At 31.8% G+C, this 23,113-nt stretch overlaps 2 protein-coding genes and 1 non-coding gene across 3 annotated transcripts; 2 read left to right on the top strand and 1 right to left on the bottom strand.

The window, feature by feature from the left end:
• Nucleotides 1-11,033: 11,033 nt before the first annotated feature.
• Nucleotides 11,034-11,107, bottom strand: TRNAN-GUU (transfer RNA asparagine (anticodon GUU)). Its single transcript has one exon. It is a non-coding gene; the product is annotated as a tRNA-Asn (tRNA).
• A 3,274-nt stretch (nucleotides 11,108-14,381) lies between these two features.
• Nucleotides 14,382-16,765, top strand: LOC11418060 (myb family transcription factor PHL8). The gene is made up of 6 exons (XM_003613772.4): nucleotides 14,382-14,815; nucleotides 14,933-15,009; nucleotides 15,088-15,145; nucleotides 15,529-15,604; nucleotides 15,741-15,810; nucleotides 15,999-16,765. Exons 1-6 carry the CDS (start codon nucleotides 14,698-14,700, stop codon nucleotides 16,659-16,661), a joined length of 1,062 nt encoding a protein of 353 aa, XP_003613820.1. The 5' UTR covers nucleotides 14,382-14,697; the 3' UTR covers nucleotides 16,662-16,765.
• A 3,275-nt stretch (nucleotides 16,766-20,040) lies between these two features.
• On the top strand, nucleotides 20,041-22,992 carry LOC11417572 (protein HOTHEAD). The gene is made up of 3 exons (XM_003613771.4): nucleotides 20,041-20,226; nucleotides 20,638-21,288; nucleotides 21,917-22,992. Exons 1-3 carry the CDS (start codon nucleotides 20,121-20,123, stop codon nucleotides 22,789-22,791), a joined length of 1,632 nt encoding a protein of 543 aa, XP_003613819.1. The 5' UTR covers nucleotides 20,041-20,120; the 3' UTR covers nucleotides 22,792-22,992.
• The last annotated feature ends 121 nt before the right edge of the window (nucleotides 22,993-23,113 follow it).

Here is a 23,113-nt window from a genome sequence, read left to right as displayed (position 1 = left end):
ACTCGAGCCAAATTAACAAGCTCAAAGAAAGGTACAAACACAATACTAACAGCTACATAACCATCACAAGAGTTGAGCAAAAAAAAATGCATTAGTGTCTGCAAAATCAGACCCACGTAACTAACAAAATAACGCCTAAACCATAGAAAATAAACCTGCACAAAACCAGAAGAAATTGAGCAGACCATAACAGCAAATTACAGAAAAATATCTGAACGAAAAAAAACAGAACAACGTCTAAGTTTGATTTGAAATTGTGCACCTACATCATCTAAGTTTGACATGCATGGTATGCGTAAAATGTGAGAACGGGACCTGCCACTTTCCAAGCTTTAACCCTCTAAATTACGAAAACTATCGAATAATAATTTATGGCAGGGGGCGATGAGCATTTGTTAATCGATACTTCAAACCCGACACACTTAAGAGACCACAAAGAGAAATAATACAACCCATGACAAGATCACATGACAAAATATAATGCATGATTAGTGCTTACCTTTCATATATACCTAATATCCGGCAATTTATCCTTACTAACTTGAGAAAGTCCACGAACAGGGTTCTGATTTCTGAATGCCAGGACACTTCTATACAAGATACTTAAGAACATCGATAATTTGATTTGATCTATACTGAACCTACTGTACTGATGAGATACATGATCATAGTCATAAAATTAACATGAAGTTACAATAACAATGTCTAAACTTAGTAAGATTCTTCCACCAAAAATGAAAAGCACAAAGTAGAAACTAGATAATTTTATCAAATTACATGGAGTGTAAACAAAACCACTCATAGTTGTAAACAAAACACACACAAACCGTTCAAATCTCAAAATCTTACCAAATCTACAACAAATAATAACCACAAAATCAAGAATAAGCATAAAAATTAGTAAAAATCTGAAGAAAACTCGAATTCATTGAGTTGAGCTTTCGAATCGAAGATGTCAAGTAGAGATTAACTATAAGAGCTAATTTCAATTTGAATCAATCACTTAAGAATGATGGATCAAGTATGCAAAGACTAATTCTCTAATCTCATCTTAAGAATGATCAACATGTCAAAGTGACACTACTAAAAAGACCATCACTGACCCCGCTTTTATATATACGTTATGAGAATTTTTGTCGTTGCAACGTGAAATGTAAACAATTCTTAAGACATCAGATGTTCACCTCATAAGTGTCGAGCCCTAGTCCCCGCCTTTCCCACGATGTGGTTCAATTACAACGGTTGCAACCATGGACAGACCTAGAAGGGGAACCAACAGAAGCCGAGGTTATAGCAAACATTTTTTAAAATTTTTAAAATAATATGCTATTATATTTTTTTTTATCTCTATATTTATTTTTTGTGAACTTTATATGATATTATAGAATGAGTTTTTTTTACTCAATATATTGAAACTTAAACACTTAAGTTTCTAGACTTAATTGTACTAATCCTTAACGAGAATCCTTAACAATGAAAAAGAAAGTGAGGTTTTGTTTTCACTTTACAGAAGAACCCTAATCCTTAATTAGATTACCTGTTTATATATGATTCCATGATGGAATTTCGCTTTGAAATTTCAACTCATTACCTGCAATTTTGTTTACGCACTCTCAAACACTACCAAAGATTCATTGCCGACTATTTCATGCGGAGATATCCATCTTTTTATATTTGCGTTTGCGATTTTTCATATTATATTTTTTAGGCTTAATTACACTTTTGGTCCTCGTGTTTTGGCCTACTCACGAAACTGGTCCTGCCCTTTTAAAACAGAACAAAACGGTCCTTCAATTATCATTTTTGTTGCATTTTTCGTCCTACCCCTCATTTTATTCTCCAAAAACGCAGAGAAATAACAGTTTTAGACCTACCCCCTATGCTCAACCATGAAATAAACAGGGAATAAAGCATGTGGGTACAAAGAATCCACTTTATTCAACACACTAACAAAAAAACCCTAATTTCTAAGATATGTTTCAAATTAGGATTTTTTTGGTTGGTGTGCTGAATATAATAGATTCCTTGTGCCCACATGTTTTATTTCTTGTTGATTTCATGGTTGAGCATAGGGGTAGGCCTAAAACTGCCTAAAACTGTCATTTCTCTGCGTTTCTGGGGTATAAAAATAGGAGGTAGGACGAAAAATGCAACAAAAATGATAATTGAAGGACCGTTTTGTTCTGTTTTAAAAGGGCATGACCAGTTTCGTGAGTAGGCCAAAACACGATGACCAAAAGTGTAATTAAACCTATTTTTTATTATTAAAAACCGTTTTAGTGTAGTCATTCTATGGCAATCCTCTCTATACTCATTTTTCTTACATCGTTAAAATTTCTTCTTTTTTTTTGAGCAAACATCGTTAAAATTTCTTATAACTTTCGATTTATATGTTGAGGGAAATAACAAGATTACGTTGTCGAAAATGCCGTTACATTGTGGTTGATGCATGTGATTTTACCGCCTCACACTATTTGCCTATGTGATAGTTTTCCTTGAAATGCATGTTTTCTTAGTTTCTAATGCTAAATGACTAACCCAAAGAACACTATGCTAATAAAAATTTATGATCCTGCATTTACAAATCTTCTATAAAAAATTTACATTCGCATAGTTGTTACAGAAAAAAAATTCATTATATAGTTTTAAAACCAATGAAACTATCAAGGCCTATCATAATTCATAATCACGAAAGTAAAAATGAAATTATAATCAAATTCCAATTGATGAGTAATTTGTTGTAGACCTCACTATAGAATAAGTTGATTGATTGATTGAAGTGAAAGTTCTCACAGTACTATTATTGCATGAAGAGGCATTCACCACTGAAAATGACCAAATATCAATATTCTTATAAACAGCACTATTGGATGAAAACGTAATTATTTGCTAACAAAAGTACGTAATTATTTTCATATTTACTATTAGATGTTTTGCAGGACACATTTTTATAACGAACTAATGTTACTTCAGAAAATTCAACTAAGAAGGTTTACTCACATCATTAATATAGGCATGAGTAATTTTCTTTCATTAAGGACCTAGATTTTTATAACATTTACGGCAACAAACAACAGTTCAAAAAAAATTTTGACCCACACATTCGAAAACACCTTAAAAAGATAAATGTCTATGAGAGATCAAATTATACAACCCAGCTTAATAATATGTAAATATAACAAATTAAGGAGTTTATATCATATGTAAATATAACATCTGCTTACACAAAAACTTATAAGTTTGGACCCGAGTCACCCAGGGAAGGATCTACCAATACATCTTAAGTGTGGTTAAATGCAACTGAAATAACGATCCATTTTTAATATTTTATACTTTAGCGATTAAATTTTCGATCACTATTTTTGTCGCTTGCGAATTAGAGACCGATTTTTACCTTAGCGAATGAATTTTCAATCACTATTTTTGTCGCTAAAGTAATTAACGACCGATTTTCATGCCTTACCGACTAAAATTTGGTCACTAAAAAAATTAATTAATTTAAAAAAAAAAAAAAAAATCATGTGTAGCTATAGCCACACATGAACATGATATAGATCCACCCCTGGAGTCACCAGACTTCAAAGAATTATCTTTAAATGACAAGAATTTCTTTTTACGCCCCCTAATATATCTTTTAGGCCCCTCAAAATTCAGTTTTCACTCCTAATATATAGTTCCGTAGACATGTCCCAGAGGGTTAAGGAGTTATCTTCCGGAGAGTTAGGGAGTTATCTTTCGAATAACTATTTTATATGACAGAACAGGAGCAAAACTGTCTATTACATTATTTTGGTTTCTAAGTTTTCAAACCACCCCATTTGCTCTCCAAACCTACTTTTCACCCAATTCTTTATTGTCAACAAATTAATATTGCTATATGTTATATAACAACTGGGAAAAAAAAGAACTTAAATGAACAAATTATGTTAACAAACTAAGAACTTAAACAAAGTACAAATGTTTGTCATAAATTACTTAAACCAAATACATAAGTTCACTACTAAATAAATCTCATAGCTTAACGTCAAGAATTGGGTGAAAAGTAGGTTTAGAGAGCATATATGGTCGTTTGGAAACTTTGAAACATCAAAATAATGTAACTGACAATTTGCTCATTGTTTTCTCATAAAACAAAGTCATATGGGAGATAACTCTAACCATCTGGAGAGAACTCCCTAACCCTCCGAGAGATAACTGTCTAACCCTTCGGGACGCTCTACCGGATATATATATATATATATATATATATATATATATATAATGAATAAAAATGGAATTTTGGGGAGCCTAAGCGATATTCAGGGGTCCTAAAAAGAAATTCTCTTAAATGGCCCTCTTGGGCCCAATCTTAGGATCATGGAATGACTTCATTAGTATTTATTTCGAATATTACTTTTTCCACCCTAGTTGTTTCGCACGCGCCTTATTTTTTCCCTAAAATATCATTTGCTCAGATAATCCAAACCACTTTATAGGAATTTTTCAGTTATATAATCTGAATCTTTGTATTGTCCATATTTTCATAACAACCGTGACGTATGTTATTAAGATGACATAATTGAAAATGACAAAAAAATGTAAATAAATAGGAAAGTAAGGACAAAAACATGATACAAATTATCATTTTATAAATATATAAATACTTTCATAATACATTTATATTAAAATTGAAGCTTATACAGAAAATTGTTAAACACCTAATGCTAGTTTATTAAACACCTAATACTAAACATGTGGTACAAGATGACGGAGGGGGGAGGAAGATGAGTAAAGGTTTGTTTCATGTCTAGGGCAAAAGAGACTTTGATGATCAACCTTACACCTAGACAGATCAACCTTACACCCAAACAAATGGTGCCAACCTACATAGTGGCACCATGTTCTTTTACCATTCATACAATCCATAAAATACTAGAGTAACCTTTTTGTATGAAAGGCCAATGGTGGAACAACATTCTAAAAGTAAAGAGAAAGAGAAAGAGATAATGTGAGATGATGGAATAAGAATTTGTGAAGGACTGGTGGGAATTTATAAGGGAGATTTTGTGAAGGATGATGCATAGACTGTAACAATACACTAATTAGCGTAAAAACATGTGTTAAAACTTGTCTAACAATCAAGTGACCCAAAGAAAAACATGTGCAAAGAAAGCAAACATCTACGATGTAACGATATAACGGGGGAAAATAAAATTTGTTCAAGGTCTGGGTTGATGTAACGATGTATGGCTGGAAGAATCGGTTGGACCAAATCAATCATCAAATCAACCACATAGATACGCGGAGGGTGGACAATGTTGAGTATTGACATCCATCGACCGACTCATTTGGAAATGTTCAGTTCATCTAGATGGAGCTCAGGAACGACGACGTCAAAATCATGTTCTTGATATTTAGTCAGTAAAGTACTAAAGGATCAATTGAGTTGGACACTTCGTTGGCCAGATCTTTCGAAGGTATTTAAAAAAAATTGATTCAGCCCAGAACTTACAAAAAAAATCAGGGCTATCATGGAGTAGTGAAATGGAGAAGTTACTTTGGCCGATCTATGATATGTTATGTTATGTTTTGTTTTATTGTTTGTTTTACGCTCTTGCATTATGTCATTTGATTTTTAATGTACTTAAAATTGTTATATTTAATATATATATCGCTTAAATTAAATTACATGTGTTATGATATGATCTTTGTAGGGTGAGGTACAATTTGAATTTTATAATACACATTACACCAACAGATTATGTGGTCCACGACCCACATAAACTAGTATAACTAGATGATGGATGATTATACATTTTTTGGCAAGTGCATCAAATCATAAACAAGTAATAAAGTAGTAAGTTATTGTATCCATATGCATTATCTTTCAACTTGGTAAATAGCAGAATTTATTAGAAATAAAAGAATTAAAAGAGATGAAGTGGTTTGCAGGATTTTAATTGTTTTCCCAATGCGAGATTAAGTTGTTGTGATTCAGAAGTATAACCGTGATTACAGAATCCTTGAATCATGTCTTCTTTCTTTGTTGATATTAATGTCGTTAATTATTAGTTTATGACTTGTCTTTGATTCATGAAAGTAGAATGTAATCTTGTGATATGGAAGTGGAAGTTTTGGTTTTATATCGTCTCAATTTAACTAGTTATAATTGTGGTGTTCCCTTAAGATGAGTCAAAAACCTAAATTCGTACATTAGCTTTGATTTAAAGAATATATTGAGAAACTAAGCAATTTACTATTGTTTGGTTCAGACGAAAGTAGTGTTGTCAATCCTGTAATCCACCTAGAGATCAGTTTCGTTGTTGGTCAAAAAAAGCATTAAAAATGGACATATACAAATTAAATCAAACAATCAAATCTTAAACTGAATAAAAACTTTATTAATTTAATCCTACAAGTAAGCAGAGTTTCATCTTGGAATCCTAATCAAATAAGTTTAGTAGTACATCGCAACTGACATTATTACAAAACAATAAAAAAAATACCCTAGAGAGAACAAGAGGAGGATGAAGATCCTCCACCTTTAAGCTCTGATGTTTGACCATTGCCTTGTACCATTAGCTTTTTGAATGAATAAAAAAGTGTGCAAGGGTCTCTATTGATATTGCATCATTACTTAGGGGTTAAGAGAAGAAAATAAGGTTTTTTCCACTTATCTATTTTAAAAAACAAGCAAACAACACATTTTGTCCGCAAACCATGTGTGGGGCGCATGGGTACACACAGAGGGATGCATGAGGAAGTAGCCAAGGCCGTCTCATGCATAGGGGTGCATGGTTCAAGTGCAGGGGTGCATGAGCTAGTAGCTCCTGTGTAAAATTTTCAATTTTCGTCCCTTTTTTGAGCGTTCTTCCGTCTTGAAAGCCTTGGAACTTGAGATGAATTTTATTCAATTTGTATTATCTTCAAAGACCTTCCAAGAACAATTGGTCTTCAATCTTCATATCCTCGATCCTTCATGCGGTGTCTTGTTTTTTCCAATTTACATGATTTCTCACTAAAAAGACTAAAAATACCTATGAAGTTGCAATGATTTAGGATAAAACTGAATTACAACGACCTGAATGAAAACTACAAAATGTTCATCAAACTATTGTCAACTTCTCTTAATGACCTTTTATTTTCTTTCACAAACTTTCACAACCAATGTTTATGAGGTACTAACTTTTATGCCAAACAAGAAAAATGAAGATTAGTAGAACTACTTTTTTTTTTAAGAAACCAAACTGTTGTCGTCACTGACGTCGTCACTGTTTTCAGGGAAAGGGTGGCTGGACCACAGGGAGAGGGTGGCTCAATCATGTTTATCTTTACTTGAGTTTTGTCATTTGAGGGAAAATGCACATCATTGCTATGAAAATTTGGGGTTTTGGGCATTTGATTAGGAAGATGATAGCAATTTAAAACCAGAAACAATTTTAATCCTCCAATAATCTAAACTTAAACTTAGATAATTTTTTTTTGTCATTTATCATTTTCTCATGTCATTTTCGTCCTTTCGGTTAATTTGCATTTGAATTTTTAAGTTTCAAATCATGATTTTATTTCATTATAAGTTCTTAGAGTTCAAATTGATGGTCTTTCATTCATGTACTATTATTAATTTTATATTTGATGATTGAAAATTGATGTGGAAATAGATCAAAAGGACGAAAATGATATGAAATAATTTTATATTTGATGCATGAAAATCGATATGTAAATAGATCAAAAGAACGATAACGATATGAAAAAAAAGATAAATCATACAAACTTACTTGAACTTAACTTAAAGGACGTTGAGAGTCATTTTACCTAAAAAAGTAAAAACTTTGACTTAAAATTGTGGGTTTTCAATTTTCTTGAAGAGGAATAGATCTACCAAGGTTTTTCACATGCTCGAGAACGAATAAGAACTAGGTTTCTTCTTCCTAAAAGTTGATAACTATCAAACGGACTTAATTTGAGTCATGTGAATTGAAATGTTCTGTTTACATAGATGATTTGAAATGTTTATGACTTTTTTTTTTGAGCAAATGAAATGTTTATGACTAATAAGATTTTTTAAGGAACTTATGACTAATGTTATGTTTACGATCAGAAGCTAGACCCACAATTCCTCTTCGATCGGTTTTGATCTTCAAAGATAGTGAAGTTGAAGTTTTGGGAGGTTTTGAATAAGTGCAATTCATTAAATTTATTAACCTCCCAAAAGTCAAAACAATTTCAATTTTCTTCTATCTTAATTGTTTTGTCAATCTTGAGGTGTGACATGTGTCGGCCAATGTGTGAGCGGGTAGACGAAGAGTAATTTTGGTGGACTTTACAAAAAGAACAAATGTTACTATCAGCAATGTTAATTAAAAGGTTCATAAATGTTGTGTTTACGATAATTAATTTTGTCATTTAAAAAGGTTTAACGGTGTAAAGTATTGCTCGCTTCCCTCCTATTCATGTATGTAAGTAATATTGATAGTAAATATTATAAATCTAGTTTGATAATGAGTTTATAAATTATAGTTAGTTATCACCTAAAAACCATTTTTGTAACGATTGTCTTAGACTTAACTCAAAATTTAATATTTGTCTATATTCTGATATGATAAGAAACACAATGAAAATTGATTACTATTAAACACTGATCTAGTTGGATCTCCTAGAGAAGGCTAAATACTCAACTTTTCACTCAAAATTCTTCCCTTCATATCAAGTATCTTGAGATGTTGTTGAGGTACCTTTCAAGACCTCAACAATTGAAACCTATACAATTATAAACCTTATAGGTCTTTGATACATAATTTTCAAGCTTCCTAATTATCCGGATTATGTCTTCACTAGCATTCATTATTTCCTGACACAAATTAAGCATGTGACGATCAATAAATTAAAGTCATGTAACAATCTTTTAGGGCAAAAACAATGCATCATGCTTACTTTAGCCCTTATTTGAAAAAATAAAAATAAAATTACTCACCTAGTGACATATTGCTCACGTCATTTTCTCTAATAAGTGATGAAGTTTTACAAATATTTTTTGAGTAAATAAATAAAATTTCAATTATTCCATGGTGGGATATTGACAACTTCTCTTTTGGTGATTCTTCTCATCTTAACTTTCACCGCTTTTGGATTTGTGAGATCTTCTTTGATTGGGGTCCTTTGAAATTGAAAGAGTAATAATTGATGAAACAACTTTTGCTTAAATGACTTTTGATATTCACTTGACCTTCTCCAACTGATCATAATAAAAAAAAACTACATGCATGGGTCCCTTTGGCTTTAGCAATTGCATCATATCATGGAATCTCCTTTAGTTGTTGTGGAATATATTAAAGCACAAGAAAAAGAACTTCAAGTACACCAGCTGTGGTGAAAGAGGAATTCCTTCTAAATACTCAGATCTTAAAATATTTGGGTTGCATTATACCACCACAACAACCAATGGCAATATTGATGTCACAAGTTAGATATTCAGATCTTAAACTAGATATACATTCAATTGGATCATTGTTGAGACCCAATTTATGTGATTACTTTTGGTTATAATTTATATAAATAAGATAAGAAGGTGTATTATCTCTTGAAGACACATTCTTTTTCCATCTTATAAGATTATTCGTGCGTTATATATTATTCGGATTATAGAAACAGAACGGCATAAATATCCTATAAAATCCTCCAAAGCACGTTAAATATTTAGGGATTGTTAAAAAAAAATATATATGAATAAGGCATACAAGAAACTCATAAGATAAAAAAAAATAAAAAATAATAATAACATCTCCTCATCTATATATAAAAAAATAACATCGCCTCATCTATACAAGAAACTCATAAGATGTTATTTTTTTTTTATATAAAAAAAAAAAAAAAAAAAACTCAAAAAAACCAATGAAATTATTTTTTATTTTTTTGGTCTAGTAGCCTAGTGGCTAGAAATTCACCTCATAAAGATGAATAAGTGGGATGTCTGGGGTTCGAACCCCGACCCCTACATATAATATGCAACGTCCCTGACAACCGAGTTAAGCTCACGGAGACAACCAATAAAATTATTAAATGTTGTCATTTTCATAATTTTTTCTTTCTAAATATGACCCTAAATTAAATACTATAATTAAGAAATGGTAAGAATTCACTTGCATAAAATATATACATTTCTTTTTGGTAACCATTGCTCAGTTGTAACGATATTGCAATATGCAGTGGTTGAAGTTCGAATCCCATATTCCTCGTTTATATGAATAATGTTAGTAACACACTCTAAATTCATTAATTTTTTTTGTTAGAAAGTATGTTGCTAACAATTTGACACTCTTCGTATGTTGCTTTTTGTTATCAAGACTGGCGTCGGCACCCGCTCATTTGCATGGGTGCTTCCTTGTAATTTATTATCTGTTGTTTTCTCTGATGCTTCTCTCTAAAATACCAACTGTGACATTGTAAATTGTTGAGTACTTCTCTCTCAGCACGCCTTGTGCGGGGGAAAGTACCATATAATATCCATTTTGATTAGTTAAAAAAAAAAAAAAAAAAAAAGTAATTAAAGGTTCTTGTAAAAAAAAGTGATTAGAGGCTGGTATCATATTCAATAAAACTCTAAGATACCAAAGTGTCCCAAAAAATCTTCATTATAGTCCTTTATCTTTTTTGCTTCTTTCCATTTTGGTGAATAGTTTTCTTTTTTACTTTTCTGTCTTTAGCTTGGATATGGATCACACCATTAAAGTATGCATTTTCTTTAGAATAATTTCTTTATAGAACTTTAAAGAAGAGTAAGCACTGTGGATTGCTTTCTTGTATTTTTGGGTACATGGATAGCTTTCATTCATGTATTTTTTTCCTTCATGTTATAATAAATAGTAAATAATTAATAAAAAAATGTTATGGTGCACGGCCACATATTACTTGATTATTCTAACTGTCACCATGGACCGTTGTAGTTTTAACGTGACGAGCATTTCATAATAATGATTTTAATTACCGTAAAAAAAAAAAAAAAAAAAAAAAAAAAAAAAAAAAAAACTCTATAAGTTGTGATTTAAATGCAAAAACGCTAGAAGGAGGGGTTGAACCTCCGACCTTGTGGTTAACAGCCACACGCTCTAACCAACTGAGCTATTCCAGCTACTTGTTTAAATTTCTATTAACCACATTATAAATCATATTTCATCTAACTACGATTTAAATAGAGATGTTCTCGAGTATAACGCAGTTCATAACTACATTACAATATGCAGGTAAGGGTTTGAATCCAAAAAAAATTATTTGGATCGAGATTGATAGTTTCAATAATTTGATGCATTCATCCAATTGTGTGGTTGTTGGATCGAAATTAGACTACATTAAAATTCCAAATCCCAACAGATCAATCTCAATATAACAAACATCGATGAATTGAATGCGTGAATGCGTCAATTAAAATCCCAAAGTACCACCATTAGAATAGATACTTTGCTACCTTTGCAGCTGAACAGCAAGAGGACAAACACAAAGAATAGTGATTGCAATAATAGAAAACTTATTTATGTTTTTTGCAAGACTCATATTATGCATATTTTGGTTCAAATCCAACCAAATTCTTGATGGAATACAGCTTTACATTGATGGATTAGATTATATTAGGTAATAATATATATACATGACCCTACAAATTGATTGAATTAGTGCTTAGTAATGTCATGACAAGCACTAAACTGTTCTGTGGTGGTGATGCTCACTTGATTAACTTTGATATTGCAATTCTTTTGTATGGATAATCTAAAGAAATTATTACATTTAATGTCTTGACATACACGTATTCTATATTCTATTAGTCTCATTTTGATTGGTACTCCCATCTTAATCAAGAAAATAAATACTGCTTGGTAGTTTTCATTCATCTCTATGTTACTATCTTTGTTGAAACATTAAGGCCCTGGGACCAAAAATGTAGTCCTAGATTCTTTGATTCCTTTAACCCTATATGGAACAAAAGGAATCTGCCAATTTCAATACAAACAAACATCTCTCACAAAAAATCAAAATTCACATTTGAAAGAAATAATTGTGTTGAAATTTCTAGTGTAAAAGAATCTAGTTTCACATTGACTAAAATAGGTTAAGGGGTTACATATGACACGTGACTCACTTATTAGAGAGTGTTTTTAGTGAAGTTTTCTTCCAAGTCCTTAGCACCAAAAATGTGTACAATAGTTTCATCATTGTAAACAATCTAACTCACAAACAAGTTGATTAAAAGTTTTTTATTTTTTTTAAAATTTAGTATCCAATCCAAGAATCGACTACTCCAAGGAGACCAATCCAATCGTCCACTTACGAGGGTCCCATTTAAAGTCAGAGCAAGGTTTTGAATGGACCTGTCCACCGAAATTGGTACCAGGAGGAATTGTACCTGAGACATTGAAAAGAGCAAACTCCAAGATCCCAAGTCAACTACTAAACTAACTCCAAATGGATAAGTCGATTAGAAGTTGCGTCAAGAAGTGATTGTCCTTCATTGTTTTTGGACTTGATAGTTCAATATTTCAAATAAAATAAATAAATGAATGAAAGTGAAGTATTGATCTATATGGTGAGTGTGAAATTCATCTTGAATTCTTACGAGTTTTACTATTAGAATAAAAAATGAATAGACTAGTTCAAATTGATGTAACATTTTGAAGTCTACTGCATCAAATTTTTATGGATTATACCATTGAAAATGCTCCAATAATATCTTACCATTTTGGGTGAAAATATATTATCTTGATCTTTTACCGACTTAGCATATATTTGGATGGACGTTTAGAATATTAATATCGCAGCAAAAACTACCTTTACACAAAAGCTATAAATAATAGCTTCTAGTTTTCACAACGGAGAAGCTCTCAAACACGAGTTCAGGTGAGAAAACGTCAATCCAAAAAAGAATTTTGCTCTTCACCTTGCACATTTTGTTCGCGCCCTGCACATTTTTTAAATATGACCTTGCGTGAGTTAAGTCACGCAGTGTCACTTAACACACGCACATCACAAGCTCTGCGTGACTTAAGTCACGCACCACTGAGCTTATGCGCGAGTTAACTTGCGCAAGTTGGTCGGTGGTAAAAACTGAAGCACAAACGTTTCTTGGACGGTAGTCAATGGTTTTGATTGGATTTTACACGTTTTCTTAAGTTTTTCACATGTTTTTGGACCTCATTAAGTGCTATATACCTTATACCACCTATAAAAACCCACACATACTTTCTCTTTTCCTCACATTTTCTCCTCCCACTCTCCCCCCCTCTCTCTCTCTTCTTCTTCTTTGTTTCTATAGTCTCTAGGGTCTTTATACCCCTTTAGGTAAATACCGGTGACTTTTGGGGGAAGTAGTGGTCTGTTAGGTTGGGGAAAAAGACATCATCCCTTGAGGTAAAATTAGGTTTGCTTCCTTTTACTCCCAAAATCTTTTTACCATGGGTAAAAAGAATCATCATGGGGTATAAAAGGAACCAAATTTAAATTTAACTCAAGGGATCTTGATGTCGTTTTCTCCAACAGGACGGATCACTATTTTCCCAAGAGCTATTGGCATATACCTAAGAGGGTAAAGTATATGTATTATATATTGTAATGTTTGAATCATATTAATAAAATGAGAGTTATATTTATTAATTTTGTTTTTTATTTGTATTTATTTTCGCATTTATTTTATGTTATGCTTATGTATTGAATAAATAAAATCGAATTTATTTTCTAATTTTGTATTTAATGAATAAATAAATTAGAATGAAAATTTAATTAGTATAAAATCGAATTTATTTTAAGTGCATAAATAAATTAGAATAAAGTGACCAAATAATTTAGAATAAAATAAAATAGAATTTATGTTTAGACTTTCCGTCGTATTGAAGAAATAAAATAATTTATTGAATCATATTGAATAAATAAAAAGAAAAGTAGGCACTTTGCGCCACTTAACGTTTGCACTATTTTACACTTGCGCCACTTAACATGCGCAACGCTACCTAACTTACACACAAGTTTACCCTTGCGCCACTTAACATGTGCAACGCTACCTAACTTGCGCACAAGTTTACACTTGCGCTAGTTAACTAGCGCAGAAGCATTTTGGGCATGGTTGCAGAATGCAAGCGAAATATACTGGATGAAGAGCAAAATTCTCCAAAAAAAAAAAAACATTAACAAGATTGATCTGATATAATTTTAGATGCTCCCCGAACTCTTCAACAATGGATCGATTAGTTCAGTTTCAATCACTAGATAAAAAATATCCATTAACATCATTTCCATCATTATTTTCATCTGAATGCTTCTCAAGGCATCAAGAAAGTAGGACCCTGTATTAAATATGGTGGGCCTACCTAATTCATTATGGAATCAACAACACATAGAGTAAAGTGGGAAAACAAGAAAATAAAAACAAACTACACACTTTCCTTCTTTTCTCTCCTTTTAAGACTCAAAATTGAGCTGTTATACTTTCTCTTATTGCTCCATCATAGATTCTCTTCACCCCATTTAAGTCAAAGAAAAAAGTGTAGAAGGAATATTTTTTAAAATTTTTTTTTAGGAAAAAAAAAAGTAGGTATGAAATGGCTTATGGCATATATTCCTCCAACATAACCCCACTAATGTTTCCTGATATGAAGTGAGATCATAGAGCATAAAAAATTCACAACTTATAAAGAGAAACTTACTATATCTTTCATATATTGATGCAAATCTAAAAACATGCAGAATCAAAGTATGCATTTTGTTCTATCCACTGATGCAAAACCAAGGCTCAAATGGACTCCTGAACTTCACCAAAGATTCATTGATGCAATTAATCAACTTGGAGGTGCAGATAGTAAGTATAAAACAAACTCAATATTGACCTCACTATTTTTGATATTGTTATCATTATTACACTTTAGAGCATATATTAGTTGGTGTATTATTCAAATTGTGTATGTTAATGTGGCAGAAGCAACACCAAAGAGTATTATGAGGGTGATGGAAATTCCAGGACTTACTTTGTACCATCTCAAGAGCCATTTACAGGTATTCCTTTTTTCTAATGACATTATAATTTTTTGGCTTTTTTTTATTTTTAAACTTTTATGTTTTTTCTGGTTGTAGAAATATAGACTTGGGAAAAGCCAACAACTAGAAACCTGCTCTGACAACAAAAAACAAGGTAATGACTTGTAGGGAAACATATTTAGTTCAGTAACTGTGTCACACAGTTTTGAATCTCGACCATCTCATATCAAAATAATGGTCGAGATCGTTTACAAGGCTAATTGATTTTGTTATTGTGTAATTTGAGCCGTCTGATTTTAAATTAACAGTCAAAATTGTTTATAATGAACCCACTTGAGTTGGCCTGGTATTGACTTGGGATCTGGGAGTGTGGTCCTCTTCGTGGTCTAGGTTCGATTCTCTCAGTGCCAAATTAGGTGGGCTAATTTAGCTTCTTCAAGAAAAAAAAATTGTTTACAATGTGTAAATGTGTGTGTCTGTTAATCCAAATAGTATGATTGATCATTTGGCATAACATTGATGGTCCTTTTGGTGCAGTATACACAGAAACCATGAGCTGGGATGAACAATGCAGCAGAGAAATCGGTCAAGGGGACCATAATCAAATCACTGAGTAATAATTAGAGCTTTTTATCAAATATTTTATTATTCTTTTTATCAAATATTTTATTAAGGTTTTTTCGACAAAATAATTTTAGATTGAAATGGTATTAGCTAGAGATTTTATTTTCAAATTCTATTTTTGCCAGAAACATGGAGATATCTCATGCTCTAGAAATGCAAATGGAAGTAGAAAGGAAACTTAATGAACAAATTGAGGTAACATATATAATGTGATATCATGAATAAAACTTGATTCAATCATAATTCTAAGTACATTTTTGGATTGACAGTGTGTTTGGTAGAATGACAGTGTACCACCGTGATTTCGTCAAATACATTGTGTATCCAAATATGCACTAAATGTTGCATAAGTACGTGTTAATCGATTAGGATGTTGATTTCAGGTGCAGAAACATTTGCAGCTTCGAATTGACGCTCAAGGAAAATATTTACAATCGGTACTAATGAAGGCGCAGGAAGCCCTCTCTGGATACAATTCTTCACCAATTGGGATAAAACTCACAAAAGATGAACTCTCTCAATTGGTTACTATGATCAACAATGCTTGTCCAAGTTCTCCAATCTCAGATCTAACAGAATCAAGAGGGTTAAGTTTAAACTACGAGGAGAGGAAACATGAAAATGGAACTTCTTTGTGTTCATTGGAAAGTTCTTTGACATCTTCTGAGAGCTCAGAGAGAAAGGAAGAGAAACATTCATTAGAAGATATAAGAGACTTCAAAAATTCTAGTGCTATTTCACTTGAATTGCCACTAATGGCCATGCACTCAGAAGAGAAATCATTGTCGTGTCCAATGTCTGTGTCTGTGCTTCGTAGCGATGATTCAAGTAATGAAGCTAATGGGAGAAAGAGAAATGAAGAAACTAAATTTGATGGTAGCTATGTTGAGAATGATTCATTAAGGAAAAGATGTGGCAACAAGTTGAAGAAAGCTAAGTTGTCAGAAAAGTTTGACTTGAATAGACAATGTCAGAATGACATGGAATCAACAAGTTCAAAAATGCTATTAGACTTAAATTGCAGTTTAAACTTTTGTGAACCATGAAGATGGTTTATATAATTTATAGATCAAATTACATGAAAGTATGTAGCACAATATCATAATCATAAAAGAAAAAATTTCATATAGTTTGTACTATATTTTATTAATCTTTTCTTCTTATTGTAATTGTCACTTTTAAATTTCTTTTATTTTCTGTCTTAATATAACCGTCACTTTATAATACAAATGCAATATTTATTGAATTTCACGCTACTTGACTATTCTACCAATTACAATTAATAAAATCAACTTAAATAATCATTAAAATCAACTCAAATAATTATTTTCTTGAAACATGTATATTATTAAATGTTGTGGAATAACTACTCTCCCACCTTGATCCCTTTCTTGTTTCCATGTCTTGGTGCTGAAATTGGGTCATATAGTAACAATGTTCTGTTGCAATAATTTGGTAAGGGTTATCCAACAAAAAGAGGGTTATCTTATCCACTTGTTTAATTAGTTATCATTCTTAAATGTTAATGCCCTACCAAAATTTGATTGCGTCTTATAACAATGATCATGATTCCACTTTGAATCGATTTTTACTTCAACGACTTGTTGGGTTAGGCACATTAGTTAACGATGTTATTTTTGTGTAAATTAGATAACCCTACTTGAACAATCTTTTGGGAGGAAAGAAACCTATGACCAATAAAAGAAGAATGAATGATGAGTACAACCATGCGCACTGAAAAATATTTGATCATGGCAAACTTTATTTAGAAATTTTGTTAAAAGGATCTCATCTTGAAATTTCATTTAGACTTTCATATGTGTTGGGCTGACCTATGCAAAAATATATGGATTAAAAAAAATCTTGAGAAGGAGTATATTTAAATGAATGGATAAAGTAATCAAATACCTTCATGAGCATATGTGTTTGTGTGTGAGTTAGAAATAAAGCAACATTTACAAAGTGTGTGTTGGCCAAACATTTCATGATAAAAATAACATAAATGGCTAGTAATTTTGCCAAGAGAAATGAAAAACAAGCTGAAATGATAAAAATTTAATTTCCGGCCAAAAAACAATTTAATTTCCTAAATTGTAGTTCGTTATCAACTCGTGATAAAAAAATTGTCGCTATAAATAGCATTGCATTTTCCTTAAAATTACTATTCCAGTTCTATTTATAAGAAAAAGTTTGGTCAACAAAAATTGACGTATTTGATTAAAAATTAAATCCATATACATCAATTTTTGTTGATCTAACTTTCTCTTATTAATATATAATACGAAGGCATACACGTTAATACAAACATATCAATTTATAATTCATAAAACAACATTTTAACCGTGCTATTTTTAGATCTAAATCTTGTTTGTACTTGTTAGTCTAGCGTTGACTTTAGCTCTTCACAATCACATGTTGGTAAAGACTCCAAATTAGTCGTTTGGATCCTTCCCTTTATCGTATTCATTAATTGTCAAGAATGCCCATACTACACATATGATCATTTTGTGATGAGGCACATGGCAATATTTGTTGGTGTTATCCTTTGGTTCGCAGGAAAAGAGGTCTTTATAATACAAATTTATTCAATCGAAAGGTAAGTAAAATTTGATTAAAAATTTGGATAATTTCAATTAATTCTGAGGAGCAGCTCATTAACTATTATGCTCATGAAGGTATGACACGCCTTTCCCATTCTAACTTTCTGAAAATTTTACCTCATTACCCTACCCACCATGATATGAATTACCTATGTTTTTTGATTCATTCTAATATATAATTAAATAAAAAAATTGAAAATATTTTCATACAATTTTTCTATTACTTGCGACAAACTCCGAATTTAAGTTTGTTGAAATAGAAGTTTTGCCGAAATAGAAAATTTCCATTTTAAAAAGTTTGTTGTGAAACTAAAATTTTAAATTTATGCAAACACATTTATATTCCAACAAACTCAAAATTCAAGTTTGTACAATGGTAACAAACAAATTTCAACAAATTAAGTTGAATGTAAATTTGTTCAAATAACGTATGATTTTATAAAAATATATTGTAAAAAGTCGACAACCTCTAATGATAATAAGTTAAAAGTGTTAAACGTAAATGATACAGCAGCATGTTCATTGTAAGAACATGTTTTCTTATGTTTGATCATTTTATAAGTAGGGAAACGTTAGTCAACTCCATACATGTATTTGTTTTTTCCTATTCATCCGTACAACACATCCGCTGACCTATGTATCGATCTTCATCTCGTGCGTTGGATAAGAAGTTCACATGCGCTCCATTTTTACAAATAATTCAGTCCGCCTAAATCGTTTCGGTAAATAACAACTTTTGAATTTGATGGATATAATTTATAATTGTAGAATTCTCCAAAACTTTTGACAAAATTTTATTTTTAAAAAATATCAGATGAAAATTTAGATATTAGGTGATAAGAGGTATAATAAGTTGAAATAAGTAGGTAAAAATTTTTCACTTTTTTCTTCCAAGTATATTTTTAATACAATGTATCCTTAAGATCCAGCCCCTAGCTACCTGAAATGTGACAGACGTTTTACCCAGATCATCATTCATCATTCCATTGCAAAACAATTCTCACCTACATGCAGTCATTATGCCAATAGCATGTTGACCATGGCACATACATTGTAATGATTTTCACTTTTTTTAAGTCAAATACCTCCAACATACTTTAGGTTTTGATGCTAATAAAAAATTAATCTTTTAAGTCTTTTTTGTTACAAATTGAGTTTTGAGTTTTTTTTTACAAATTAGTCTTTTAAATCATATAATATTTACATTGCTACCTTTTTTCAACCAACATCCGTGTTTATGGATCATTTAATATTGAAATAGTAAATTCAAAAATATTTATGACATCAAACATGATTATCAGCACACGTTTTTTTTTCTTCTTCTTGTTTTTGAATAATACACATATAACTTATAGTTTTGAGATCGTTAAAATTTAACATATCAACTTAATATTAAAGATCCACGTAGACACTTTTTAACCGAGTTTGATGAAAATAGGGTAATAATATAGATATTTTATGACTTGGATGATCAATTTGTAAAATAATAAAAACTTTAGACCATATTTGAATCTTATCAAATATCAAATTTATCATTGAACCTACCAAGATAGAGAAACTTTGAAGGTTAAAAACTTAGGTTATACTAATTTGGTGGAATCATTAAGACTCGAACTTCAGAATCAAAACATTAATTTAATCACAACCACCTATGAAATTCAAGGTTAGAAGAAAACATCATACCCTTTAACTGACAGTGGTTGTCTCCAACAAAAGAACAATGAATGATTCTTAAAACCATGCGCATTTTCTATATACCTAATGATGGAAACTTTAATCATATAGTCTCACCAGCTAGGATATAAAAAGGGTTATGCTAATAATTATCATAGCCCACATTAGCAAATAAAATCATCCTTTCCTCTATTCACAAATCAAATGCATTAACTAATTGTAATACTAGATATGGAACTTCCACAAATCAAACATTTTCATAAGCCTCTCATTGTTGTATTTTTGTTGTTAATAGTACTTGCAAATTGTGGTTTCTCTTTCCCTTCAGAACCTCAAGGTATGCCTATAAAGCTCATTATGCTTCGTTTCTTCTTTTTCTATAGAAAATGTTAGCACTTAGTAGTTTGTTTGTTATGTTAGTAAGGGTTTGAATTCTGGACCTCCTTATGTAGCATCGATACTTTGAATTGATCGTGTGTACATGTCCGATACATATCAGTGTCCAAAACCAACACGACACAGACACATTTAGTTGCGTTCAATTGCTTTCAGTTTTTTATGTTATCGATGTCTATGTATCAATGTCAGTGTCATTTTGGTGTCTATATCTGTATCGATGTTTCATAGCCTTCTTTTCAAACTCCTTCTATTGTCTTGGTCGAACCACTTAAGTTACGCTTCGTAGATGTTTGCTTTCTTTTAAGCTTGAAATAAGGTTTAAACTTTCAATTTTATTTCTACAATGTAGGTAAGAGACAATGGCATATGACTTCAGATGTTAAGGAAGTAGCAGGGAAATCATATGACTACATTATAGTTGGAGGAGGTACATGTGGTTGTCCTTTGGCAGCTACTCTATCAGAGAAATTTTCTGTGCTACTAATAGAAAGAGGTGGTTCACCATATGGAAATCCCTTAGTGATTGATAGAAGATACTATGGTTTTCCACTGATTCAAAAAGACAATAATCATATGTCAGTAGCACAAAGATTCACTTCAGAAGAAGGTGTTAGCAATGTGAGAGGAAGAGTTCTTGGTGGCTCATCAGCTATAAATGGTGGATTTTATAGTAGAGCAAGTGATGAATTTGTTGATAAAGTTGGTTGGGATAAGAAACTTGTTAAAGAAGCTTATGAATGGGTGGAATCAAAAGTTGTTTTTCCTCCCTTTTTTCTCACACCATGGCAATCTGTTGCTGAATTTAGTCTTCTCGAAACGGGGATTCTGCCCTATAATGGTTATAGTTTGGAACATATCAGGGGAACCAAGATTTCTGGGAGTGTGTTTGATGGATTTGGAAAGAGACATACCTCAGCTGATCTTCTTGAGGCTGGAAATCCAAAGAATCTCACAGTTCTTGTGAATGCCACAGTGAAGAAAATCATCTTTCATTACAATGGTAAGAAGAAAAAATAAAGACTTTTTTTGAAACTATATGTAATAAGTGCAAGGTTTTCAGAACTATTTTGTGACGAATTTTTTATGTCTCTGTGGCTGCACCGCAACTGTAATTGTGGCATTCATCTCCCATAGTTTCAAGGATCTTGTCGTGAATGGAGTGTGATTGTAACCTGATTGTCGCATCATCTTCCACAATTTAAAGGGTTCTGACACAATTGCGATCATGGCAATTTAAAGGGTCCCGTTGCAAATGCAATTTCAGATATCCCGGCGTGAATGCAATGCTATCGCTGCCATAATTGTGGCATTCACCTTGCACAACTTCAACAATCTTGTCACGAATGCAATGCATTTGTCGATGACCGTACAATTTAGAGGGTCCTGTCACAAGTGCAATGCAGTCGTAATTTAAACATTGCAACTATAAGTTGAAGATTTAAAAAACGGTTTAGGATCGCAATTCAAGATTTCTTTATATCCATTTAATTGCACTGCAATTGCAATTGTCGCCACATTATGAGATACCATGACTAAAACATAACTGTGATTTAAAACCTAGAATAAGTAGCAATAGAATTTTTCAGTTTACAATTTTGAGTACTGATTCTTGAAATTTGACGACTCAGGTGACAAGAATGAAACAAGAGCTAAGGGTATCAAGTTCATCAAGAGCAATGGAAGTTTAGATGAAACATATGAAGCCTTCATCAAGAAACCAAACCATTCAACTTCAAGAGGTGATGTCATATTATCAGCAGGTGCATTAGGTAGCCCTCAACTTTTGCTTCTAAGTGGCATTGGACCAAAAGAACAATTGAAAAAATTCAACATTCCACTAGTTCATGAAATGAAACAGGTTGGTCAAGGAATGCAAGACAACCCTTGCATAGCAATCTTAGTTGATTCTAAACCAGAAAATAGACTTCCTGATCCACCACAAATTGCAGGCATAACAGAAGACTTGAAAATCATAGTTGAAGCATCAATACTTCCACTAAGCATCAATGAATCAAGGGTTAACATTGCTGCAAAGATAGCAATGCCTCTTTCAAAAGGGTACCTTGAACTGAACAACACTGATCCAAGGCTTAACCCTACAGTGAAATTCAACTATCTAGAGAATGAAAATGATATGCAAGAATGTATTAAGATGACAAAATTACTCAATAAAATTGCAAGGTCCAAATCTATTGCATTTTTCCTTGGTGAATCACAGCAAAGCAAATTGGTATCTACTGAGTTTGACCTTAGAAAGTTTTGCAAGAAAAATGTAAGAACTATCTATCACTATCATGGTGGTTGCAATGTTGGAACAGTGCTTGATAAAGACTACAAAGTTCATGGTATAAAGGGATTAAAGGTATTGGATGGCTCAACTTTTTCTGAGTCACCAGGTACTAATCCTATGGCTACACTTTTGATGTTAGGAAGGTATCAAGGTATCAAGATTCTCCAACAAAGGGAAACAGAATCTGAATTGAATATCAAAGAAAACAGATAATATGAACTTGTTTTTACATGTGTGCAAAATCAGTGTGTGAAAAAAAATAAGCCATTATTTAGGACTTAGTAACCTAACAAAGTGTGTTGTAAAATCAAAATTCTCTCTGTTTTTTACATTTAAATTTTTTTCATTCCAAATTTTCAAATTTGTCAAAATTAACTTTGAAGTTTGAAGCAAGTAATGAGAACACCTTCAGAACTCTCTCCTATTTTTTTCTATAACCATAATTGTGACCGTCATAAAATGATTGACATCATAATCACGCAACAACTATGAAACACAAACACTCCTCGAATTAGATGTGACTCAGTGTCGGTGT

This window comes from Medicago truncatula, chromosome 5 (genome assembly GCF_003473485.1).
Source record: "Medicago truncatula cultivar Jemalong A17 chromosome 5, MtrunA17r5.0-ANR, whole genome shotgun sequence".
Classification (NCBI taxonomy): Eukaryota; Viridiplantae; Streptophyta; class Magnoliopsida; order Fabales; family Fabaceae; genus Medicago; species Medicago truncatula.
Note: the sequence above shows the minus strand (reverse complement) of the source record. Positions and strands in the feature narration are given on the sequence as shown.

What these genes read in the sequence shown, in the direction of transcription:
- LOC11417572 (XM_003613771.4), top strand. Translation starts at nt 20,121, where the DNA reads ATGGAACTTCCACAAATCAAACATTTTCATAAGCCTCTCATTGTTGTA. An exon ending in TTTCCCTTCAGAACCTCAAG is followed by an intron (nt 20,227 to 20,637) that starts GTATGCCTATAA and finishes TCTACAATGTAG; the next exon opens with GTAAGAGACAATGGCATATG. An exon ending in AATCATCTTTCATTACAATG is followed by an intron (nt 21,289 to 21,916) that starts GTAAGAAGAAAA and finishes TTGACGACTCAG; the next exon opens with GTGACAAGAATGAAACAAGA.
- LOC11418060 (XM_003613772.4), top strand. Translation starts at nt 14,698, where the DNA reads ATGCAGAATCAAAGTATGCATTTTGTTCTATCCACTGATGCAAAACCA. An exon ending in TCAACTTGGAGGTGCAGATA is followed by an intron (nt 14,816 to 14,932) that starts GTAAGTATAAAA and finishes TTAATGTGGCAG; the next exon opens with AAGCAACACCAAAGAGTATT. An exon ending in ATCTCAAGAGCCATTTACAG is followed by an intron (nt 15,010 to 15,087) that starts GTATTCCTTTTT and finishes TTCTGGTTGTAG; the next exon opens with AAATATAGACTTGGGAAAAG.